Source organism: Pelodiscus sinensis, chromosome 10 (assembly GCF_049634645.1).
Source record: "Pelodiscus sinensis isolate JC-2024 chromosome 10, ASM4963464v1, whole genome shotgun sequence".
In the NCBI taxonomy this organism is placed as follows: domain Eukaryota; kingdom Metazoa; phylum Chordata; order Testudines; family Trionychidae; genus Pelodiscus; species Pelodiscus sinensis.
Genome location: NC_134720.1, coordinates 21,592,427 through 21,619,680, shown reverse-complemented (window position 1 = coordinate 21,619,680; position 27,254 = coordinate 21,592,427). Strand labels below are relative to the sequence as shown.

At 38.9% G+C, this 27,254-nt stretch overlaps 1 protein-coding gene across 5 annotated transcripts in view; it reads right to left on the bottom strand.

Annotated features, from left to right (window-relative positions):
- Positions 1-27,254, bottom strand: part of TRPC1 (transient receptor potential cation channel subfamily C member 1) — a 56,537-nt gene that overhangs the window by 23,544 nt on the left and 5,739 nt on the right. For 2 of the 5 annotated variants that reach the window (XM_075937656.1, XM_006123984.3), the window contains 6 exons: positions 26,947-27,149; positions 25,785-25,916; positions 16,725-16,920; positions 13,538-13,874; positions 9,010-9,149; positions 3,279-3,422 (listed from right to left, as the gene is read on the bottom strand). In XM_075937656.1, coding sequence (XP_075793771.1) covers positions 3,279-3,422; positions 9,010-9,149; positions 13,538-13,874; positions 16,725-16,920; positions 25,785-25,916; positions 26,947-27,149 — 1,152 coding nt within the window. Of the gene's footprint in view, positions 1-3,278; positions 3,423-9,009; positions 9,150-13,537; positions 13,875-16,724; positions 16,921-25,784; positions 25,958-26,946; positions 27,150-27,254 lie in introns of those variants that run through there. The other 3 variants (XM_075937657.1, XM_006123986.2, XM_075937658.1) reach the window with 2 other exon arrangements.

Here is a 27,254-nt window from a genome sequence, read left to right as displayed (position 1 = left end):
TAGGGCAACCCAAGATTAAATACCCTTGTTTTGCCACCTTCCCTTTCCTCTTCCCTGCCCCACTTCTTGTCCAAGGTCCCTCCCGCTCACTCAATGGAAATGGGGTACAGGAGCAGGGGGACACCCTGACAGCACCCCCTCTTTTGCCTTCCCCACCCTGTATAACAAGCAGGAGGTTTCCAAGGCTCAGCTCCAAGGCTGAGGACAGAAACAACACAGCAGTGGTGCGTGGGGCAACTGAAATACCTGCATTTGATAGCCTCCTGGCCAAACCAGTCAGATTCACTTTTCTAAGGTTCCAGGATCTACCAGTAGATTCCAATCTACTGGTTGGTGACTAATGGTGTATACGTATTTGGACTATATGAAAGCAAGGGATCTCTGTACCAGTCCAAGCTGTTACATAGGACAGAGTAAGACCTATCAGATACAGGACATGGATCTGTGTTCATCATTGTATTGCCTTAATGTCATAATTCCCATCCTTTCAACACAAGTTATAAAAATCAACAAAGCACAATTATGCCCCCAAAACAAGAAAGCTGCATAGAAGTTCAAAAAAAAGGGGGGGAGGGGGAATTGTGCTTGCTTCAGAGTATATCTTACCAGGCAACTAGCATTCAGACCAGATAATCTGTTAAACTAGCTGCAGTCAAAACTATATGTTTCCAAGTGTTTATAATTTGCAAACAACTTGAAAACTGAAAATGTTGTTATATAAAACCAAATTTTGTAAAAAGCTATTTTAATATACCTAGTATTAATAAACTTAAGTGGCTTTTTTCTTAAAATAGGTTTTATAAGACAACACGTAAAAAGATTCAGTATACATCTCTTACAGCCAACAGAACACAGTGGCTTCCCTTCATTTTTCACTGCTGGGTTGCTTTACCATGTTTAATTACTACTGGTTGAACTTGTGACCTACTTTTGGAAAATACTGTAAGAGTTGTTGCTCAAGTTGTGCTGGTCAACAGTAATAACATAAGATTCAGTGTACAACTGAATAGGGTGACTATTGATTATTTTTGTTTACTCAGAATTTTGACTTTACTACATAGCTACCTAATAAAAATACATAAGAAAGATATAGTACATAAACAAACAGGTATGTTAAACAGAAAACTCTTTAAAAATCTAGGAGAGACTTTAGTGTTCAATGAATTTGTAATGTAAACATAATACTTTCACTTGAACACAAATATGCTAAGTAGCTGCCTAAAGTAATGTAAATACTTTTTCCTTGTGTGAGCATGTGTGGGGGAAGAAAAAGGAGAAACAACTGAAAAAAAGTGGCAAAGTAACTGAGATACAGAACCACAGCTAGAGCAAGATGAAGACGAGAAAAAAAAAAAGTTTGCTCTGGAAGACAATACAAGGAAGCAGTTATTAATAAGTTACAAAACACAAATATTCTTTCTAAATGTAACATCTATCTTGAAATAGGGATGTTGGCATATAGTAGAATAAACAATTAACCGATAAACCTTGGATTACTGGTTAATCCTATTGACTACACACATCTGTATCAGAAGCAGCAACGGGGAGAGGGAGTCGAGCACCCAATCTTGTAGAGCCACATGCCCCTGCACCTCTAGTGTTGCTGCCTCTTAGAGGCAGCAGCACGGAGGGTGAGGGGGGGCAGGCAGGAAATGGTACTCAGGGGGAGCCAGCTTGCTGCCTCCTACAGAAGCGGGATGGAGGTGGCTTAAAAGTTGGCTCTCCCCAAGCACTGGCTTTGCAGAGCCGGCTCTCCCTTTCCCCACTCCCCCTGCTGTGCTGGTGCCTCTGTACAAGTGCCGGGAGTGGAGGGCAGGTGGGATGCTAGTGCAGCTCCTGTCTGCAAGGAGCTACCACAAGGACCTTTGAAATACCTTTGGGGCTGAGGTGAGTCCGAAGGGAAGGTGTGACGTAGTGGGGGCTGCGTTCACTCTTGTAGCCATGGTGTCCACTCTGTTGTTGCATTTGCTGTTTGCTTTGTTGGGCTGTGTATGATTCCTACAGTCCTATACTGCTCAGTAGTGACTGTATGTGTGTGGGATGGGATCTCTAGATGCAAGTTCCTGAGGGGAGGCACGCAGGGAATGGCCCAAGCCAGCCTGACACCTGAGCTAGATGGAGGATTCAGTCAGGTGACACTTTGCCTAGGAATCTGAACAGAGGAGGAGGTGTAGAATCCTGGAGAGCTGTGAGCAGTTGCTAGGTGTAAGAGTAAGTTTTCAGCTGGCTTAGGGAGAAAAGAGCATAGCCGTCTTGGGGGCTGGAGTCCCCTATTCCCAAGAAGGATTGTACTAAATGCCCCTGGTTCCTGTAAGAAGAAATCTGAGCTATGCTGTATTCCTGTGAACCAATAAACCTGTTCTACCTGCTGGCTGAGAGTCACATCGGACTGTGGATAGGGGTGCGAGACTTGGTGACTCCCACACATACCGTGACAGAAGGACATGGTATTGGTAGTGATGGTCTTTTGAGGCGAACCTGAGAAACTTCCTGCGTGATGGGTGAATTGTAATATGAAAGTAGGCTTCTTGTAGGTCAAGGGACGACATCCAGTTTACTTTTTCCAAAAATGGGATTATTTTTGCCAGTGTTACCAAGGTGAAGTGTTGTTTTTTTAGGCATTTGTTCAGTCTGTGCAAGTCCAAGATGGGTCTCCAACCTCCTGACTTTTTTGGAGTCAAGAAGTATCAGGAATAAAACCCCTTTCCTCTGTGGAGAGGTGGCACTGGTTCTATTGCTCTCATAGTAGGAGAGTCTCATGAGAGGGGTCCCTGAAGAGGGATGGGGAAGGGGATTGTGTTGGAGGGAAGGAGCAGAAAGGGATGTTATAACCAGGGCTGGCCTTACCATGAGGAGACCGCCTCAGGTGCCAGACTGGGGGCGGGGGGAGCGCCGCTAGGACCCAGAGAATTTAGACCTTTCAAAGTTTTGGCACAAGCGAGATGGTATGGGGGCTCTTAATACATTTAAAAAGCAGAAGCACAGCAGGGTTAGCTCCTGGGGCCAGGAGCCAAACCTGCTGCAGCTCCACCGCTTATCAGCTAATAACTATTTTATGGAAATTCCATTGACTAGTCAGTTAGTTGATTAAACTAAGTTTAACATCCCTAATGAATACTCAGTTTTAATTTTGCTTCCACTCCACTTGTGTCCATCCTGTACCCTGAATGAGGCAGGGTAATAAGGGAAAAAATATTGTATGGATCATGCAATTAAAGACTATATCATAATACATATGAACAAGATCAAACCTAGTGTCTTCTTTGGCTATTAATTACCTGAAGTGGTCCTAGGATAGAGCTGGTTGTATACATGAAGAACAGTCGAAGGTAACTAAGAACATTAGCAAAAGCAAAGAGACCTTCTGCCACCAGTGTAGGATGGAATGCGTCCCAGTCTTTTCTATCAGCAAAATCATGGAACTAGAGTTTCAAAAGAAAGAGTTGAAGTTACTTACATCATATATATAGTAGCCCAATGTCTGTGACTCTGTAATGCTGAAATGCTGGCTGTTCCCTCTGGGCAGCGCTGTTGCCTCCCGCTGTGGTGCTTGGCTGACTTCTGTGCCGCTCAATCGGGCCGCTGCACAGGAGCAAGCAGCACAAGCAGCTGTTTGGGGTCCACGCTTCCCATGCAGCACGGAAATGCTGCATGGGGAGCACGGGGCCCAAACTGTCGCTTGCACTACTTGCTTCTGCGCGGCCGCCCAGCTGAGCAGCGCAGAAGTCAGCAGAGCGCCACGGCAGGAGGTGAAGAGGGGCGGGGCGGTGACATACATGCCCAGAGGGCAGGGCCTGGACGAGCATGCATCCCCGACGGAGACAGAGGAGAGCGGAGAGAGAGTGAGAGGCAGGAGGGGGAGAAGAGAAAAAGAGAGATGGAGCAGAGAGCGCGAGAGGCAGGAGGAGGAGAAGAGAAAGGGAGAATGAGAGGCAGGAGTAGGAGAAGAGAAAGAGAGAGACGGAGAGAGAGGCAGATGGTGGAGGAGAGCTGAGAGCGGGGGGGGGGGGGGGGGGAGAGGCAGTAGGAGAAGAGAGAGAGAGAAAAAGAGACACCGAGTGAGAGATCGGAGGCTCAGGAGAGAAGACTGACATGGAGGAGAGACCTGAAAATTCTGTCTGACAGGCTAATTGGCTAGTTATATATAAAAATCACAAGTGTAGGTATTGACAATAAATTGCTTTCAGGTAGTGTACCCTATGAAGCTAAAACACCACTTTATACAGATAGAAGCCAAAGTGGTGGATAAAGTACTTAACTGGAAGTGAGGTGACTTAAGTTCAAACCAAGGCTCTGTCACTCAACTATACTGTGTGAGCCTAAGCAAGTCACTTCTCCTCCGGGTGTCTGTTTTCCTTTCTATGCTCTCTCTTTGGTAATCTCTTTGAAACAGGGACTTTTGCTATGTGCGTGATCAGCACCTATCACACAGGGCCCCGATTCAGGTACTACTGTTAAATAAATAATAATTAGTAAAAAAAAAATATTGTAAAACACAGAACAAATTGCATTAAACCTTAAATTGCATTAACCCAATTTGCATTGCATTAACTTGGGGGGAGAAGCTGGGGGAAGTGTTTCCTCTAAGATTTTCCTCCCATGAGCAGAATGAGATTTGTCTTGTGCACCAGTATTGAGTTCATGTGCACTTATTTGGATGTGCCCCACTGTGGCACTCAAATTATTAATAAATATCTTCTTAACCTCTTCCTTTTCCCTTGGTTGCCATATCTCCTTCCCTCCCTTTGCCCCAACTGTTCTTCTGATGCCTGCTGCCCCCCACCTCTCAACCTCTTCTGCTGTCCTGGCTTCTGCTTTTCTCACTTCCCTCAGCCCTTTGGGGACCTGTTCCCCTCCCCTGCACCAGCCCTTCTCTTCCCCCTGTGGCCACTTCTCTTCTAGCCCTTGATCATCTGTAGCTACCCTCTCCTAACACCTCCCTCTACATCGTGCTTCTCTTCTCTGGTACCCATCCCTCCCCACCTCTTGTCTGCCCTTTTCTTCATTCCCACAATCCCCTGGCACCTGCACCTTCCTGGTGCCTCCCCGCTGCTCTCCTTGCGCTCTTTCTCCCTGGTGCCCATCCCCTCACCAACCTGTGTCCCAGTTCTCCTCATGCTCCTCTTTGCCCTCACACGTGACTTGCTCCACGCCCTGTTTTCCTTATGCCCCACCCCTCCTTCCAACCCCTATTCTCCCAACACGCACTTCTCCTTTCTCCTCTCCCCATTGTTCCTCCCCTTTCCTCTCCCTGTATCACCCTGTCCCCTCCCTTCTTCCACCCCCACTGACACCTTTCCTCCTGTCCTCCCTCCCACCCTTTCCCCTCATTGTCTCCTCTTGGCCCTCTGGCATTTGTCTCTCCTCCACCCTGCCCCTTGATGCCTTCCACTTTCTTCTCCTGCCCTGTCTCCCTTTCCCCCCAGATCTTCCCTTTAGTTCTTCCTCTGCCCCACCCCACCTTCTGCCTTCCATGTGGAAAGTAGTTTATGGGGCTGGAGCCAGGCTGGGGTGCTATTTTTAGTACCGCGGTCCAGCCCCAGAAGCCCCAGCTGCTCCTGGGGTGGGACTGCATGCTAGGACTGGAGTGGAGGCTGCCTGTGGTGCTATGTTTAGTACTGCGGTCCTGGTCCTCGCAGGCTACCTGGCTCCAGCTGGAGTCAAGCAGCAGCCTCACAAGGCGCACTCCAGTGAGGCTGCGCTGGCCAGCTGCAGCCAGGCAGCCTGCGGGGACCTGGATCACAATACTGAAAATAATACCGCTAGTGGCCTCCACTCCAATCCCAGCATGTGCGGAGCCTGAGCAAGTCTCATCTCGCAGTGCCCCAGATGGGCTCTGTGAGACTCCTGCCGGGGCTCCAAGGTGACCTGGAGAAGGTGAAGGAGGAGGAGGTGGTGCCACCGGACCAGGACCCCGCATGGCAGAGGCAGTCCCTTGGGGGGAGGTTGGGAAGGGGGGAGGGAGAGGGGGCACACACCATTGGAAGCTGGCCCCCTTTCTGCTTAAAAGGACACTCTCTCAATGACTTAACCACCTGCATTCTGCTACAAAGATCTTTTACATCTGCACTTGAAAGGGAATCCTCTGAACTGTCATTCATGTTAAAATTCGACACTCTCCGAGAAGGAATGAACAAATACTCAAACTATCTTACCCATTACCAAGATAGCTTCCCCAATTATCACCTCTACTACCATTAGCTCACAGACATCCCACTCTCCCCACCTCTAATATCAATTCACAGACACTTACCTTCCTTCCTCCCCCCCCCCCCCGCATCCCCCTCCTGTTCTGAAATGTGATTTGTCCTTTTCATATGTGTTCATTTTTTTTAATTGTATCCTTTGGTATATATGGTTGTGACAATTTTCTTCCACTATTTGATCTGAGGAAGTGGGTCTGGCCCACGAAAGCTCATCATCTAATAAACCATCTTGTTAGTCTTTAAAGTGCTACATTGTCCTGCATTTTGCTACAGTTAATACTGACATTCAGTACTGTCATTGGGAATTAGATGATACATCCCCATATAACAGAAGGGTTGAAAAGACAGGTAGATCTGTATGGACTAGATGTTTATAGAGGAGCATCCATGTTAAAAAGCCTCCCATAATTATCAGAGTAAAATATCAGAGGATAAGGTTTCAGAAAAAAATTCTATATTTAATAAAAAACGATCCTCATATTTCTTCTTAGAGGACCTCTCTCTGAATTCCTGAGCTCTTACTTCTTTTTCCAACTCCTCAAGAAGGGCAGATGTTTGTGACTATAATTTCATATACCAATAAGAATTGCCTGTTTATTGTTTCATCATCATCATCATCATCATCATAAGATGAAGGCACCAAGTATTATCAAGCCTGACAATCTGGTAAACTTTTATTCCCCAGTAGGGACTGAGGAAGGTGTTCATCATGTTTTATTTTCATCATTCAATTAGTGGTTCCTACCTTATCCTTCTCATAATCCATTCCTGCAATGAGTACAGAATTCATTTTCTAATGGTCTTAGTGTGCTCATCACCAAGTGCTTTACCAGCATTTTAAGGGGATGCACAACTGGCTGAAAAACCAGAGTAGTTATCAGAATTATCAGTAGTTCACAAACTGGAAGAGCACAACAAGTAGGGTCCAAGAGAAATCTGTTTTGGTCCCAAATATATTCAATATCTTCATAAATTATTTGGAAAATGGCATATAGTACATTTATAAAGTCTGTATATGGTACTGTGATAGGAGAGGTGGCAAGAACTATTCCCAGAGGTCCTGAGCATTCACAGCTCTGATTCACTTCAGTTTCAATTATGAATGTTCAGCACTTCTACAGGTTAGGCTGCAGTGATTTCAAGTTGGACACACACAAAACGAGGAACCCAGCATAGAGGCCACCTGTCAGAAATTTGGTTTAAGTATTAGCTGAACACCACATAAGGTTGTAGCAGAGAAAAGCACAGAACTCAGCTTTCTCAGATGACATTCACCATTAAGTCAAGACAAGCCTTCTCCTCGTGCAGTCTGTTGTCTTATCCCTAACATGGATACAAATGTCTACGTCATAGATGTAGATATCTGTGGACAGACATTAGTATCCACTGATCTGCACATCTCTCCTCCCAAGAGACACTGAACTCAATGGAGAAGAGAGTGCTTGTGGGAACCAGCACTCCACACTGACATAGTCACGTGGCTGTGCTATCGACAGCCTGCAGGGCTGTCCAACCTCAGACAGGAGACTCCGTGGGTGTTGGCTCCGAAGAACAATGGGACCACAGTCCTCTCCATTCGTGTCTCCTGAAAGTAGGACCCTGTAGATTAGCTGATACCGATGTCTACCTGTGGATATCCACATCAGCAAGCAGACATCTGTATTCACACAGGGCTCTATACATAAGTTACAAATACTTTAGACAACCTCAATGATTATACAGTTATGATTCACTCTCAAAACACCATCTATCCTGTACACTAAATGAGTTTGGGATGCCATGGAAAAAACAGTACATGATCATGTAACCAAAGTCTATTTCATAATGTGCTCACATGCAGGGCAGATTATGAAATTAAGGCTGAAATATCAACCTGCATTCTGGCATTTCCTAACATTTGAATGTTAGATTTTTCAATCTTAATGAGGGACCTGTTAAATATAATTGTTTGTAGTTTCATAATTTTTTTTAAAAGGAAAGAGTAAAAACAAATGCTGTCACGTGCCACGAAGCAAAGTATTAAATCTCATTACTTGGAGATGAACCCTGAATTAACATTATAGCACATCTTGAGCTACAAGATAACTAAAGTATCTGGCGGTAGCAGAAGGCTGTTCTCCATCAGAGAAATGACCATTAAAGCTATTTGCTTGACCTGGGCAAACAATCAGGGATAGCCTGGCACATACTGCCTTCCCTGCAGGAAATACAAGTCTTCTTCCCAACTCCACAAGATTCCTCACAGGGAGGGGAAATTAACCATTTGTTAGATTCAGAGATGCCTGACTAGGTTCTCTCCCTTCCCATCTGCCCAAGTAGAGATCTGCACAGTGTCTGCTGCTGCATTAGCCCAGATTTTGAAACTATTACTGTTCAGGTATTTCGACCAGCTGCTACAAATTTGCTGATTATGTAACCAACAAAAAAGAAATGGTGATAATCAAAGGTTATACACCTTAGCCAACAGAATTTCATGGAGAAAAGAAAATGTACTTTTCTGGTCCGTGCATAAGTTCACATTCTATTGCTAAAGTTTAAGCAAATGCAACAAAACATCTTTAGATCTACGAAAACAATTTAAAAACAGAAGCTGTTGCTAGCTCCTCACATCCTTATGTTCTGCATCAGTGTTAACTACGTACACTGAAATGAGACTAGAGCCTTAAGTATTTAGGACAGCAGAGTTACTTTTCCTAAGTCCTTATCAGAGTAACAAACAAACAAACAACCAACCTCCCTCCCCTTGCCATGTTTCCACCAAGCAGCCTCATATAGGCTTGAGATCTGAGTCATGGATATTCACCTTGTTATGAGCAACTACTTTGAGAGCAAAGGTTGCCAAATAGAGGGAATTCATGACAAAACTAAGCTGATTACGAGATTCTTCTAAAAAGTCTTCTAGGCCATCATACCAAAGTCTTTTGACATCTGACCACACCATTCCTGGTGGAAAGAAAAAGAAAACAAGATGTCACTGCATTATTCTTCACGGGCTTTCTACTAGTTGTAAGTGTTCTCCATTTGGGTGTTTTGTTTTGCTTTGCTTTTTAACTAAAATAAGGGCACCCTATTTCTTTTCAACATGAGAAGAATTAGCAGGGGAATTTTGTACATCTCTCTGAATAGTACTGAGTATGGCCATAAAATACAACAGTGGAATAATGATAAAGTAATTATAAATGTTTATCTTCTACAAGTCTTTTATTGGACGAATACAATTAATTTTAATAATAGTGCGAAGAGGAGTGTCTGGTTTAAGAAAAAAATCCAACGCCTCCTTTACATTTGCCTTTTTTTAAAAAGTCAACTTTATTTCAGAAAACTTGGTACCTCATCATATTTTGGTAGAGACAGATTTTTGTGAACATATTTTTGTGACCCAAGAAAAAACAGCTTAAAACTAAACTTAACAGGAAACAAGGATTTTGGTTTTACCTTGCAAAATGTATTGGTTTAGCTTAAGACAATATACATTTATAAAGTGAGCTAGAGTCTTCAACTTTTTTCTCTTGCTCAATCAGACTTCAATTAAATTCTACCATTTTTTACTACTTCACACTGATTTATACAAATTCATGTGACTGAATGTTAAAATCACAAACCACCATTTCATAATTTCAAAAGCTCTTTTGTAAAAATTCAGCTGCAAATTTAAGATCCACAAACAGTTATTTAATGTTATTCTGATTATTTGGAAACTTCAGATGTTTACTACCATATTAAAAATTAGGAGAAAAGTACCATTTATATTACTGGCAGGTAAAAACTGTTCAACTTGGCACAGGTTTTTGCAAGATTTCTAAAACTCTGTTCCATCAAAAGCAAAGGCCAGTCAGTTAAATAACCTAAAATACTTTTTGAAGAACATCTTTGTTGTTCAGTAAGCAATATTCTGCAGTAAAGATTACAGTGAAGCAGAATAGAAATCACAAACTGCCAGTTAGAAGTAAAAGGCAGAAGGCCTATTCTTCCTGGTTATGAGTACTAGCTGGAGAATGTTTTATCTGTACACTGCAAAAATTGTTTAATGTGTAACTAAAATTGATGTAGTTAACAAAATAAGTTAAACTGTGTTAAACAGTAGTATAGGAAGTCCTAAAATATTGCATCATTTATCTAGAAGTATAAGATTTTGTTGCTTTTTCACGTTGATTATTTTGGGAAGGAGCGCTAATAGCACTGAAGATACTGAAAAGTTAACCTAGTATACAAAAGCTGCTTTTAACTTCAAATTTCAGAGTCAAAACAGAATTTTTGATATAATCCCACAGTACTGGCTCAATAAAGAGTGCACTAATGCACCGAACTGCAACAAGATAAAGTTAATGATTTGTTTAAATAACATACTTCCTCTCCTCCAAGTTCATTTTAGTACTTCTAAAATATATTTCATTGTATTCCAAGTTACATTTATTGTGTATGCATATAACTCAACAACAAATGTAAAATAACCCATTTCTATACATTTTAGATTTTAAATTTAAAATACTAGATTTATTGATCTAATCTAAGATCAAAAAATGTGTTGCCGTGGGCATTAATAATGTGTCTGAGTTAAAAATCACTATTTCAATCTCATCTCAAATGCGGAGATCTGAACAACAAAACCAACTCCCTTCACTCGTTTCAATACAGGTTAGTTGCCTAGGTACTTTTGAAAATCTTCCTAAGTACAGGGAAACCTTTGTTATCCGGCACTCTGTTAACCAGAAAACTTTGTTATCCGGCATTGCCCCCAGCCACAATACTGTCACATCTTTAACTCAAAATAGAACGTGAGACCCACTTCCTCACACTACAAAACTACCAATATTAAAAACTTGTATTTTACTATTATTGTCCATTGGGTTTTCCTAGGTTGATGGGACCCTCAGATGACCCTCAGATAACTGGAACACCCTAATCCCTGAGAGTGCCGGATAACACAAGTTTTACTGTACCTTCCTGAACCTTCAGGTAACTAAATGCCTTCAAAAATCTGGCCCTAGGTGACCAAGCAATCTAAGTCCAATTTTCAACATTGAATGCAAAGTCTTGGTCACTTAAGAGTTTTACCCTTGTCTTTACTGTTCATTTAACTGGAGTTCTTGCTTAACTGTACCCATTAACTTACCCCACGCTTTGTCCAAACACAAAATCTCCTCAAATGTGTGTTGCTCATAGAACTATTTATGGAGCATGCTACATATCTTTAGTTATACTGCAGGCTGGTTTAAGTTTGCTAGATCTATTATGTTTCCTTAAAGACATCTTTCCAGCTGTAGATTATATAATCACTCCTACTCTTACTAGAAATTTGTCTTTATTTCACAATGTATCCATTTTGCACTTCATTTCAGCTAAAATGTATTATAAATAATGACATCAAATTCAGGTTATTTTAAAAACTCATTATTTTCTTTAATACATAGCCCAGCACATTACTGCTATACTTTCTAAGTGAAAGCCACTGTAGTTTAGCTTTATATAATATAATCAATTATGTTTTATTATATTTTTTCCACCTTTTCATTTATAACTGTGTGTTTATTAGGCTTCTAATATTGTTCTAATTTTTCAAAGGGATATTGCCTATTTACAATTTACTCAGTTTCAGGAAGTTTTAACAATAGTTTCAAGTCTTAAAGTGAAGAATAAGGAATTAAACTGCAAACAAACAGCGGGCCTGCTTCTTCTCACAGCTCCCACTGACCAGGAACAGAGAACTGCAGCCACAGGGAAATGGGGCTAGGAGAGTGTGGTACCTGCTAACAGTTAACATCAGCAAAATGTCTCATGGTCCACAATCAGATTACCCTCCACTGACCTATACCATCACCAAATCACAATATAATATTGCTTGCTGTTACTTTTGAATAAATACGGTTGAAAAAATACTTATGTACACTTTTTAGATTTCTAGAAATTACCCTGAAGAATATTTTTTCTTAATAGGAACAATCAGTTCAAGCACAAGCTGTGAACTTTGCAACACCTGTATTTTACAAATTTCTGGTCAAACAAATGAGGATACAGATTACATACATATAATTTACATATACCCAAAGTTCAGGACCTACTCTACACAAAAGCAGTATCTGTGCTCCCTCTGCTGGTTCTGCATGAACCACAAATATGCTTCTTTAGGATGTGCTGATATTACTAATGATACTGGTATATAAAAAGGAAATATACACAATGGAGACAAATTTAAAATACCATCAAAAACAAAAGAAAAAAAAGGGAAAAAAGTCAATGGTATTCATCTATCTGAATATTTTAGAAATGTGCATCTGTCTATCTTTCCGTCTGAGTCTGTTTGTTCAAGAACTCCTAAATGGTAGAAGCTAGAACCACCAAATTCGGTATGCAGCCTCCACTCATCTTAACTTAAAGCAAGGTCAGAGTTTGGTTGTTCCAAGAAAACAGGAAGTGCAAGGAATGGGGCTGTTTTCCATAATATGGAAATCCTCTTGGCTTCAGAAACCCACATCTCATACAGTAACAAAATCATTTCAAAATAGAAAAGAAGATAGCATAAGAATTGATTGAGCTGAAATAATTACACATCTATTCCAAGAATCTGTAAATATTTCAACCCAGAGAAATGTTATCAATTTGCATGAAGCACATGAAAAGTTTTAACTGCGTGTGCTTTTCTAAGAAGCTTTGTATGATCTATTTAATTACATTTTCTCTATCTTTTGACATTTTTAGCTACCAATATAGAAATTTTAGCAAACGTTAACCTTATTATAACCTTGCCCCAAGTCACTAGAGAACCAAAATCACTTTAAAAATTCCAAATGAAAGATAAATTTTTGTAAAAAGAAAAGCTGGACTTAGTAGAAATTAAACAGCTGCTATGTAGTTGGCTGACAAAAAAGGGGGGCTCACAATGGCTCAACAGCTGACATAATTAACAAAACTACCTAATCATGAGTGTTAGAAAATTAAAATGACCTCTGAACTCAATTTGGATCAATGAAAAATCACTAACAATCTATTAGAGGGAGTAACTAACCATAGCATGTGTGTTCCTGATTACTTATTTTATGTCATTATTGAAAATACTCCTACAACTTAATGAGAGAACTACGTATTTTAACTATCATCTAAATTTCATTCTTGCCTGAGTCAGCACTCCACGAACCCTTCCAAAACATATTCTATGTCCCTCCCTCTGACAGGAAGCTCTATATAGTGTTACTTTCTTTGACTACTAAGTCCAGCTGCCAAGGACTGATTGGAATTCTGATTTCCTACAGAGTAACACATAACATTATTGCTGGACCAATGAAATGGCCAATGTCAGAAACTTTTGCCTAATTTTTTATCCATCTGATACTTACCAATAAGCCATATTATCAGAAGATAGTCTATTCTCTCAAGTGCTGGCCCCATTGTATTCTTCTTATCCTCATTGTAGACCAATGAATACAAATTAAGTAACAGCAAAAATGTGAAATATGAAGCTCCATGAATAATAAACTTCATAAAAGGAGTGTGAATTATTCGACCTACTCGAGATTTAGGGGCTAATAAGTAACAGAATGACAGAACTGGCCAAAAGATGCCAACTGTCAAAACAGTCAAAATCTTCTTACACGTGTGCTTGCGTCGGTAACCCGCCATCTGTCCAAACCACACAGTATTGAGAAACTGCTGGCAGTTAGACTGGGCAACAAACTAAGGGAGAAAAAAACAAAAACCCAAGAAGTCAGGTGTCCTGATTACCCTGATTAAGGTAACCATTATTAAAATTTATATTCAAGGCATTAATAAGTCATTTATAGATCATACTGTATTATTCATTTTCTGCTAAGCAAATAGAAATAATTTTGAAATAATTTTAAAAGTTACTTTTTAAAATATTAATATGGAGAAAAAATAGTAGTAAGATAATCACAAATATGAATTTCTTCCACCTCTTTTCTCACAAGATTAGAACATGAATTCTGCAACCTTAGTCTTTTTACGTTTATCAAGAAGGGATCTCTTGAGAGACAAGGATAACAGCAAATCATTCTTAATCTTAACTGGTTTTTTTTAATCATTTATAAAAAAAACTGTTACGCAGACCTAAATGCCATTCTCTGAAATTTGCTGCTTCTTATGGGACTGATTCTGTGAGATACTATATGCCCCTCAAATTCACTAACACCACTGTATAATGCACTATATTGGCTTTACCCTTAAACAGGAACTAAGGACACTCAATGCCCTACAGACTCCGGGCTGAAATGGCCAAGTATTCACATACCAGTCAGATCTTATTTTAAAATTGTATGGCTATTTTAGTGAAGCACTTTGGCTGCCATTTCACCTTTAATCAGGGCCCACAAAAAGAGGAACCTTCAGTCTGAAGGATGTAGATCGACAGATTTAAACTAAGATTCTGTTAGAAAAGTTCAAGAAACACTTGTCATTTGCATTCCCACATTCACTGAGGACACAAATTTATGAAAAATGGGGCTCCTGGCCCCCGCAGTGAGCTAGCGCCCCATAGCTCCTGGCAGCTGTGGGAAACTCGCCATTTGCCTGTGGTCTGTAATCAGGGCTCTCTCCAAGGTGTGCACCTATGTGGTTTCGCACCAAAAATTTGTCGCCTGCCCACCTCCTCAGAGCTGCGAAGTGGCTGTTCAGCTGTTCCAGGGTGGGGCTATGTGGCGGGTGGCTGTCCTGCTCCAGGAGCAGCAGGGCAGCCACCACACGGCTCTAGCTTCCGCCCTTCCCCAAAGCGAGTGGCTGCTCCTCCAGCAGCCCTGGTCGGGATCAGAGCCCTGTTGAGGGCATGGTGGGCAGCAGTTGCTCCAGTGGCCCTGACTGGGGTGGGAGTTGATCCTTTCAGGCTAGAGCATGTCTACCTGTGGCATGCCAGGCCCCACAGAGCTGGAGCAGCCCATCCATTTACCGTAATAGTAAGCATCACCCAATAAGGGTGATGTTAACCATTCATATACCTATTTTGAACAGGAGTTTAATAGTTGGGCATTATTGTTTTATATTGATTTTGTGTGTGTTTGTGAACCCACTATGTAGGTTTTAAGCTGATGGCCTTTTTTGAACTTTTAAAAGATTTTAAGTAAAAAATATTTTTTTTTGTATTTTATAAGAATACCTAGAATTATTTTTAAATTTTTATTTTAATTATAATTTTTATTGTTTAGTTGCTTTATTATTGACAAAGGGATTTAAGGTGTTTATTTTGGGTTTCTTTTTTATTTTCACCTATTTTATGTTTAATATTAATCACTTAAAAGAAAAAAGTTAAATTTTGTGAAAGCATCAGGGTATTTGAAGAGTTAACTAAAAGTTAAGGCTGTCAATAGATGCTCACTGCCAGTTAAATAGTAGCTGTCAGTTTTGAAACCTTGAATAAAATATTTTAATGGATTTTTAGTGGAATTTTTAAAAAGCTGATTATATATATATAAGTATTTTTTTGAAAATTTGAGGTCCCTTGCTATGTTTATTATGAGAGACTAAATATTTTAAACTTTCTTGGCTTGTGTTTTACTAGCTGAAGTTTTTAACTTTTTTGTTTTTAAAATGATTTTAGACTTTTAAAGAGCTTAGGGGGGGCATGTGTGTAAACTGCAAGTTATGAACAAATGACTCTTTAAGCTGCTTACATTTCTAAACGGCTATTCTTTTTTATATTTAAGCTTTTACCAAAGTTTCCCCGCCCCCAGCTGAGATCTATTTTGGCCTGGGCTTTGATAACTGCTATATTTTACCAATATTTAGTTCCTTCTTTTTCTTCTATGTTTCAACTATCTGATCTTAACTAATTTTTTTTATAGCTAAACAATTTAAATGGGATTGTTCTTGTACCTGCTGCAACCATCACAATTCATTATTCATCGTAACAATTCAGACTCATTTGTTAGGAAGCACCTATTTCCTTCAGAATGACTGTAAGGCCTTCCATGTTGTGTGTGGTGACAAATCAGGTAATACAGGGGAGGTCAATAAGCAGTTTGAGAGACAAAGACAATACATTGACACTTAGGGTCAGCCATAATAATAAAGATGCATGGGTGAAAGTGATGATTTAACAGCTCTTTTTATTTTTTGTGACTGGGAAAGAATACTAAAACAGCCATAACATTTTTATATATAAGTAACTGGTGGGTGCAATGGTGGCACACATATGAACAAGCACACATGACAAAACTCAATCTGCTCCTGGTCAGAAAATTTTACATTGGCTGTAATACTTTGTAGACTAAATTAAACAATTAGACCAAATACTGGTGATGGCCTCTGATACATAGGAGATCGGATCAGATGATCTGGTGTCCCTTCCAGCCTTAAACTCTGACACTGTGGTTCCAAGCATGGTGAATTCACTTACTGGAGCTAATTTTGTAAACTATTAATTTTTTCTAACTTTGCTTATACGTACATTTTGATTACCACTGAGGGAAATAATGTTTCATCGAGTTTGTATGTATATAGTTAAATATACATTTACCCCCCCCAAAAAAAATCTAATACTTTGAAGGCTATTACAATTAATAGAGAGATACATACCTCCTTTTGATTATATTTGATAGCAAGTTTTAGGCGACTCAAATTCATCCTCTCTTCTAACAATCCTCGTTTGTCCACATGCTCATCACTAGCTGTATGATTTAGGATAACTTCCAGCTCTCGTGAGTTCCGAGCCTGAGCAAGCAAATCTTTAGCAAAAGTTTTGCATTGTTGGGCTAGTTCCTCATAATCATTTCTAGAAAAACAGAGGCAGTAGATATTAGTGCATCTCTGACTCAGATTTTAATATACCCATTAAATAACTTAATTAATGGGGGAGGATGGAAATATATACAACTAGCAGGTGAGGCCCGTCATTGACCTGGCAAAGTCATTTTTTTGCGTAGATTACACTTATAGGAAAGTTTAAGAAATTAAATATACGTAATAAAATTTTTTATTAATGAGCTTGCACAGGGTAGCAGAAGAACAGTTTTAAATTTGTAGGATTTCAAGTTCAAACATTATTCATTTTATTGAATAACTACCATATGTAGTAAATGTGAATCAAACTTCTAAAGCTTCTATTATTCTTTCTGTAACTAATTTGGATTACTTTGTGATTTGTAACAGTCAAAATTTTCTTTGCATTAAAATGACAGTTGAAAAGGTGACTCAATTTTAATTCTGTTAGCAAATATTTATGAATTCTAATAATAATTATTTTTTTCTGATAAAAACAAAAATAATTATTTAAACCTTTTGCTTAACATATTCTGATGTAAAAAGTAGTACATTCAGCTAATTTAAGTGGCAAAATTATTTATGCAAAATTCGGTATCTGTAGGTATTCACAAAGTATGCCTTTATTTTGCATAAACAAATCCCCAAACAAGCTCTTCAAAATATATAATAAATTCATACAACTCAGTTAAGGCCCAACAGCAATTTCTCCTGGCCCCTGCTGTGCACAGGGCTGCTGTTGAGTGCCCTCCATGCAGCCAGGCTGGCTTCTGCTCCTGCCCCAAGATGCACAGGCAGCCAGGCAGGCTCCCGATTTCCTGCAGATCTGGAGCAGCCCTTCATCCATGGCAGGCCATAGGCAGGAGTCTGCTCCCAGGTACTGGTTACCCATTCTCATCTCTATTTAACCCAAATCATGCAGATCGTCAGTTTATAATATAGACTTAGTGCTATGGTATCAAGATTTGTTTGTTTATTTTTACACTGTAGTGCTCATATAGAGACAAGTGCCATCTAGTGTGTACATGAACCCCAATCCTTACTTGCAGAATCCCTCATTATGTTAGTCCTGGCAAGTTACAGAATATGTTTGAGATATGAATAAGCTAGGAGTTGTGTAGGCTAGGAACTAAGTGTTGTGATGTCCAATTAGTTTTTTGTATTAATTCAAATTTCAACCGAGATCTAGGGATGTGAACAGCCATTGACACTAAACACACTGAAATGTCTACCTCTAAAAAGGATTCAAATGATTAAGGCTATTCTACACTAGCACCATTGTATTGATCAACAGCATTGCTATAAGATCTTTCTTGAAACTGCTCTATGCTGACAGAAGAAGTCCATCCACTGATACAGAGCTGTGCAAACTACCACTTATGTTGGCATAATGTATGTCACTCAGAGGTGAAATATATACACCTCTGAGCGACACAAATTTTGCCAACATAAATGGTAGTATAGACATGGCCTTAGCATGGCAAAGTGAAAAAGTTTGGACAGAATTCTCAACATAACTAGTTTTTAAAATGTATTTTATTATGAATCGGTCTTAATTCCCCACAATTATTCTCAATCTGATTTATTTAATAGCAGACTACATTGACAAACAAGATAGCCACAAAAACATGATCTGTGTGGAAAACAAGAGAGACATAAAAGTTTGTGTAGCACTTTAAAGACTAACAAGATGGTTTATTAGATGATGAGCTTTCGTGGGCCAGACCCACTTCCTCAGATCAAATAGTGGAAGAAAATTGTCACAACCATATATACCAAAGGATACAGTTAAAAAAATGATTAACACATATGACAAGAACAAATCAAATTTCAGAAAAGAGGAGGGATGCGGGGGAAGGTAGCTGTCTGTGAGCTAATGGTATTAGAGGTGGGGAAAAGTAAATGTCTGTGAGTTAATGATATTAGAGGTGATAATTGGGGAAGCTATCTTTGTAATGGGCGAGATAGTGTAGGGATAACATATTAATGTATTGAAAATGATTCCTCCAAATGGAAGTGACTCCCCATAATTTGTTCCCCACAACTTAGTGTTTAGATTTATTATTAATTCTTCTTCTTCTTATTATTATTATTATTTGTTAAGATTGTTAAATGTTTAGATTTATTATTATTATTGTCCCTTTAGAATATAATGTATTAGGTAATGTAACTTAGAACTGTTAAAAATATAATCCTATGTAACCAGAAACAGCCCCCCCCCCCCTCTGTGCTCCAGGGCATGCTCAAGCTTGTGCAAGGGGCTGCTTGAAATTGACATTGCAGAGATACATTGTAACAATGCATTGTCAAGCCACTAACTCTGCTATGGGAGCCAAGCCCTGTAATTGACTAAGGCCATTGTTACTTAATTGAGGCCTGTTCTCTTTAAAACATTGTAACTTTACTTAGCAGTCAGAGAATGTTTTAAGCAATACCACCCAGAAACTTTCTGTAACTACAACTTTTATTATTATACAAAATACTGTATGAATGTATGAGAGAGTGCTTGGATGATGAATGAATGGCTCTGAGAGGTGCCAGCCTGAGAATACAGCAACAAAGGGCTGAAGAAGGCGTCAGGTGCCAGTGCAACCAAAAGGTGTCAAGTGGAGAAACTGGAGGTCCACCCGATGAGATCACTGATGAGCACCTGGCAGCCACCCTGGAGACATCAGCATGATGCAGCAATTTCCATAGACTGGCATAGGAAGAAATTCCTATAAGAACTGGACTAAAAAACTATGGAATCAGAGTCCAAGGTTCTGCTGCCAGCCTACCAGGAGCTTCAGATGCGCATCTGATCAGGACTTCGCTCCCCACTACCATCACTTGTGTACAGAGTACCTGGCCAGTATCCTGTCACAAGCAACTTCCAGGCTGGTAACTATACACAGAACTTGAATGAATGGATGTATGAATGAATGGTTATATATATATATATATAATATACATACAAGTGTATAAGGGTTAAGTAGTGTTAGGAATAAGTAGTTAAACAACGTTGTTTGCTTCTATCTTTTCTTTATTTTTTATTATTATCTTTACAATAAATGTGGCTTTTTGCCTTATCCCCCTCATAAGATCCTGCTTGCTTTTATTTGGTACAACATTTTGGTGGAGAATGCGAAAGGGGGAATATTGGTAAAGAGCCTCAGGTATTGTGAACATTAGTGTGCACACAGCTGACTCTAAAAAGAGCAGTTCTATTTTTTTTTTCTTTTTCTGTCTTTTTATTTTGGTTAACCAAAGCCTGCTGACCTCCAGAGGGTAGAGGCTTCACAAAAGAGCTCATAGTAAAAAGAAGCTACAATTATTGAAATAATTTAGGCTGTAAATAGAAGCTATGGTTATTCATTGAAATAATCTAGGCTGTGTAAGAAGCTACGATTATTCATTGGAATAATCTAGGCTGTGTAACTAGAAGCTACAATTGTTAAAATAATTTAGGCTGTAAATAGAAGCTACGACTATTGTTGGAATAATCTAGGCTGTGTAAGAAGCTACGATTATTCATTGGAATAATCTAGGCTGTGTAACTAGAAGCTACAATTATTAAAATAATTTAGGCTGTAAAAAGAAGCTACGATTATTAATTAATAGTCTAGGCTGTGTCACTCGCTGCAAGGGTTCAGGGGTGATAAAGGAAACTACACAAGTATTAAAGATGTTTAAGAAAAGTCCAGGAAAAGCAGTCTCAGAGGGAGGAATAGAGTTTGAAGGAGCTCTAACCTCACCTTTCATAAAGAAATAACACCCTTTAAACAAATCCTTCAGAGATATGGGTACAAGTCCTTGGACAAGCCCTTGAAGATGTTTGTAATATTTTGGACCTAGAGGATAGATTGGCACAGTATATTCTCATGTACAAACCTTCTAATGCTGCCAAAAAAGATGCAGCAGCAATTTGGCTATTATGGGAGGCATGTAATAACAGTTACCTCCACTTAGCTACCTGCAAAGAAAAAAAAAAAAATCTCTCTCTGCAGAAAAAGCTAAACCCAAAAGAAAAAGGGAAAAGAAAACACAGATTCAGTTTGGCTCCTATAAAACCTGTAATAAGGTGTTCCTCAAATTAACTAATTATAAAAATTCAAATAGGAAACTGCAAAATGTAAAAGCCTCTGCTGCAAAAGCAAAAAGTTGGAAATGTCTGTCCCTCAGTACCCAGACACAGTTAGAGTCCCTTAAGGATGGGTACTGAGAGTTAAAGTAGCACTCTCAAAGTTTTCAGGGATATGCTTTAAAAAAAAGAGAGGACCAGTAGGTGTGGGGTTTAGTGAACAAGGCCACCCTCTTTGCTAAACTGGTAATGGGACAAAGCCTGTGTCCATGGAAAAGGGCCATTCAGCAAGAAAAACAGGATCAGGCCCAGACAAGCAGGCAGGCAAAAGATAGATTAAAGGCCTTGTGGTAAAACTAAGAAAAAGCAGTAAGTACAGGTACTGTAAATCTAAATTCTTAAAACAATACTTACAAGAAGTAATATCTGAAGAAAGGCCAGTTTTCATTTTAAGAAATAAGAAAGTGTTTTAAGAAAAAAAAACCACAAAAAAAAAAAGTTAACTCTACAGAGTATGGAAGAAATTGAGCAGTTGTAAAAATGCTAAAATGTTATAGGAAAAGAATTCTTGGTTTCTTTGCAGCCATTCTGAAGGAAAAAGGGGCCCCTTTCCAAAAGAGTGTCTGTAAATAATCCAGGCAAATTTCACTAAAGAACTTCAAGAGGGTACTATTGGAAACTTAACTACCCCCAAATAAATAAAAGTGAATGTAATCTTTGTACAGGTATGTAAAAATAGTGTTAGAAATATTCAGAGAATATATGCATGTATCTGTGTGTAAATACAGTGTAAATAGTAGGTAAGGTTTTTAAGATCCAGAACTCCTGTTTTGTAGGTTAGTAAACTGTTTTGTATGCTTAAAACAAATTGGTTTGTTTTGTTTTCAGTAAAGCCATTTCATACCAAGTTGTTTAATAGAAGTATAGGAAAACTCAGTAAGCATAAAAGAAATAGTTACACCCGATGCAAAAATTAATATGGCTAAATAACATCATAAACAAAGAATGCACATTTTCCTGTAACATGCAATGTATATTGTAGAAGGAGGTAAAAACTGCAAACAAATCAAAATCCTGTGAAGGCTCCAGGAGCCACAACAGGTTGTAATTTCCTTTTCAGGTTGCTGTGTGAGAAAGCAGAACTTAAAGTAAAAACTCAAAACTGTAAATCTCTGGCAAAAGTTATTGTGTCCCTTTTTAAGACAAAGCTACAAACAGCTTTTAATCTAAAAGCAAGCCAGAAAGTGTCTGTGGTGCAAATGCCCTAGCTGGCAGCACAAACAAAACAAAACAAAAAAAATGTTTGCAGGTAAATAAATAGTTTGATTAGCAAACTACCTGAGACCAGAACAAAAAGGGGTCTGCATATGGAAAAAATTCAAAATGGTTTTAAACACACTGGTCTCAAAGCTAAGTTGTCTAAATAAAAGGCATGCTATCACAGGATACTTAAACATCTATTGGTAAGATCCACAGGGCTACTTGTTATTTGATGCTAATGTTCATAAGTAACCCTGTAATATGTACATGATTTTCTCTTAAAAAAAAAAAAAAAAAAAAAAAACCTTTAAAATGTTAAAATAATCATTGGAAACACATCTCACACTTAAAACCCTCCCAGCATTATAGTAATAATGCTTCTTGGCTACTCTCTATTCATAAACCTAACACAGCAGAAACTTACTAACTTAGTCTGCTGTATAAGAGGAAAACTAAAGTACACCTCCTAAATTTAATAATTACACAGTGGGGTAATTCACCCACAAGAAGGGGTAAAAACCATTCAAACCTGTTTTGCCTACAAAACAAAAATATTTACCTATAGGAGTAATTGTAAGCAAAGAGACATGAAAACATATTTGTAAAAAAGAAAGTTAAATAATAATGCCACCCCCAAAGGGGTAGAAGTATGTTCTTGTTTTGTCTTTCAGAAAATCAGGACAAGCTCGTACCAGCTAAATACCCTACAACACCATGGATGTATTGTTGCAACAAAGATTGTTTTATGTTTTGTGTTTGTCTCATGTCTGTCTGTCTGTCTAACTAACTAGTATACTGTGTTAAAAATAATCTGCCCTAGGCAGGAAAGGTTCAATAAGCATTAAACATGTTAACTGCATTTAGAAAAACCCAGTGTAAATGGCTGTGGAGAAATCTCAGAGGAACTGATAGTTGTTTCAGAAGAGGCAGAATCAGCCAGGGAATTGGAGCAGTCTGGCAACCAAGTAACTGAGTATGACCAGCTTGCTGGGAAGTCAGTGTGTTTGGGACAGGAGTGTTCCCAGGGGAGGCACACCCAGCCAGGCCTTTTGTCTTTCAAAGAGGGAGCTTTGCATTTAAAACAACAGGGCAATGGGGCAAGACCTATGTGGCCAAGGAAGGCTGCAGATTTTTCAACCTAAAAACCCAAAATTGTCAGCATACACTTGGGATGGATTTGTTCCTGCTACTTATGCTAACTTTCATGACCACAGTACTGCAGTTACTAAGAATGTAACAATGTTCAATGTGCAGGATTTTGTTCCAAAACCCTGGAAATGGTTAAGAAATGTACCCAAGGACACATTGTGTGTTCAAAAGCCTTGTAACACTGGTATTTTACTGTTAGTACGTGTAATTAGTGTTGGAGCTTCTCACCTGAGAAAAGGGAATTCCAAAATTGGTGTGTGATGTGAAAAGGGAAACTGAGGCACACCACCAATTTTGTTTTCAGGGCTAAATGCAAGGATGCCTACACTATATGGAATGAGAGCACATAAATTCATGCACTGTTAATTGGGTTTCAGACTATTGCCCAAGCTGCCCTGGATAAAATCACTATTTTCTCTCGCTCTGGGCAAAGTCACCTAACCTGGATAAAAAGAATATTTGTTACATTACAATCACAAACACATGTTGCCTCACAATACCTTCTCTTAAACAGATTAAATACAAAGTGACACTACAAGTATACCAGATATCGTAGTGTCAAAAGGGGGAGTATGTAGGGATAACATATTAATGTATTGAAAATGATTCCTCCAAATGGAAGTGACTCCCCATAATTTGTTCCCCACAACTTAGTGTTTAGATTTATTATTAATTCTTCTTCTTATTATTATTATTATTATTTGTTAAGATTGTTAAATGTTTAGATTTATTATTATTATTGTCCCTTTAGAATATAATGTATTAGGTAATGTAACTTAGAACTGTTAAAAATATAATCCTATGTAACCAGAAACAGCCCCCCCCCCCTCTGTGCTCCGGGGCATGCTCAAGCTTGTGCAAGGGGCTGCTTGAAATTGACATTGCAGAGATACATTGTAACAATGCATTGTCAAGCCACTAACTCTGCTATGGGAGCCAAGCCCTGTAATTGACTAAGGCCATTGTTACTTAATTGAGGCCTGTTCTCTTTAAAACATTGTAACTTTACTTAGCAGTCAGAGAATGTTTTAAGCAATACCACCCAGAAACTTTCTGTAACTACAACTTTTATTATTATACAAAATACTGTATGAATGTATGAGAGAGTGCTTGGATGATGAATGAATGGCTCTGAGAGGTGCCAGCCTGAGAATACAGCAACAAAGGGCTGAAGAAGGCGTCAGGTGCCAGTGCAACCAAAAGGTGTCAAGTGGAGAAACTGGAGGTCCACCCGATGAGATCACTGATGAGCACCTGGCAGCCACCCTGGAGACATCAGCATGATGCAGCAATTTCCATAGACTGGCATAGGAAGAAATTCCTATAAGAACTGGACTAAAAAACTATGGAATCAGAGTCCAAGGTTCTGCTGCCAGCCTACCAGGAGCTTCAGATGCGCATCTGATCAGGACTTCGCTCCCCACTACCATCACTTGTGTACAGAGTACCTGGCCAGTATCCTGTCACAAGCAACTTCCAGGCTGGTAACTATACACAGAACTTGAATGAATGGATGTATGAATGAATGGTTATATATATATATATATAATATACATACAAGTGTATAAGGGTTAAGTAGTGTTAGGAATAAGTAGTTAAACAACGTTGTTTGCTTCTATCTTTTCTTTATTTTTTATTATTATCTTTACAATAAATGTGGCTTTTTGCCTTATCCCCCTCATAAGATCCTGCTTGCTTTTATTTGGTACAACAATAGTCTTTGTTGAGACTCAAGCGTAGAGTGTCAAATTTTAGCATGAATGACAGTTCAGAGGATTCCCTTTCAAGTGCAGATTTTAAAGGCTTTTGAAGCAGGATGCAAGTGATTAAGTCGTTGAGACAGTGTCCTTTCTGGTTGAAATGGCAAGAAACTTGTTTTTTCTTTGTGATCCTGTCTAATATCTGTTTTGTGGGCATTGATCCTTTGGCGAAGTGTCTGAGACGTCTGTCCAATGTACAAAGCAGACGGACACTTTCGGCACATGATAGCATAAATTATATTTCTGGATGCGCAGGAATATGTGTTCTTGATCTTATAACTTGACTCTGGCTATCTCACCCATTACAAAGATAGGTTCCCCAATTAGCACCTCTAATACCATTAACTCACAGACATCTACCTTCCCTCCCCCTCCCCCGCATCCCTCCTCTGTTCTGAAATTTGATTTGTTCTTGTAATATGTGTTCATCATTTTTTTAACTGTATCCTTTGGTATATATGGTTGTGACAATTTTCTTCCACTATTTGATCTGAGGAAGTGGGTCTGGCCCACAAAAGCTCATCATCTAATAAACCATCTTGTTAGTCTTTAAAGTGCTACATAGTCCTGTATTTTGTTTCAGCTACAACAGACTATCACGGCTACATTTCTATCACTATAAAAGTTTGTATTTCTTTTCATTCCTACCTGAATTCAACTTCAACAAGACTTAGTTCTTTTAAGTCTGCACTAAGTTCAAAAGCTCTCAGGATTGGATCCTCTTCAGTCAACATTATTAAAGCAGGACTGGCCAAACAACGATAGATGTCAAGACGAAATCTGAGACAACATTTTCAGAGCGTTAGCCATCTGATCACCATCTGCAAATCACACGATGTCTTGAAATCTCATAAAAGCTAGATGTGCTTGATTTCATTGTTTCAGTGAGAATTATGTGGGATGCCAAAGAATAGAGGTGAACTATCAGTATCTCTCACCATAAAGTACATTCATTGGTTTAACCTCTTTAAGTAATTTTAAAAAAGTCTCCCATAAAGACAAGTAAATGCTTCAATTTGAAGTACATATATGTTGGTACGCATTTGGATCAGCTGTATCTTTTTTGTTAAATGTTTATGGTCCAGGCATGAAGAGATTTTACTGTGGCATTAAGCTAAACAGACTATCCATGTATTAGATTATATTTAACATTGTTAATCTTTAAAATGTTGGTATAATCTCAAAATCATAGTGTGAGCAGTTGTTTCTTAGTTATCTATTTTGTACTTAAAACATGTTCTGGAAGCACACAAACAAAACAGCAAGAGATAAAATGCAGTTTTGTTAAACAGAACCTAATCTTCATGTTTTACCACATGGGAATTCTGTTGGAAGTATATCTGAGCATAATAGTGTATTTTGAACAAAATAAAACTGGAAGAACTGGGAAAAGCTTATAGTACTCCCTTTAGCATAAATTACAATTATTTAAAGAAATCAGATAACATATTCATGACTTTTTCCTCTTTTTATTTCTGAAATTATTTTGAAATGAAAATTTTATTTCTATGGGTCCCATGCTCAAAGACCTCCCCAACACTTTACAGAAAAACATGCTTAAAACAAATTCAAATAAAAACCTTCAGATCATAGAGGGAAACCAAAAGAAATCCCACTGATCTCCATCAAGGCATACATGCTTAATTTATCCCCAAATAATCACATAAGATTAACATATAAACATATAAGACAAGATAAGCTTCTAAATCCCAACTTAAAGAGAGACATGTTGAACCTGATTCTAAATGATGGCAGTTTTACCATATACCTTGAGGATTTTTAGTTATTACCAAGATCTGATATTTCTGACCTGGAATGCCGTAGGCTATCTTTTTTGTTCTTTGCAGTGCACAATGTGCATTCACAGCCAACAGCGTGAGGTTTGGGTAGAGATATATCCTGTTTTAACAGCATAGTAAGGATCTCATAGTTGTTACGATGAGCAGCTAGAATGACAGGTGCTACATCCATAGTAGTTGAGTACTCTGGGTTCTGAATACGCTCCATAAGTTTCTGAAATAACATTCAGACAAGTGTTTTAGATTATCGCATGCAACGTTATGAAAATGTTTATTTGTAGGTTTGATCAAGATGTATCAATGTGGGCCCCAGTGAACT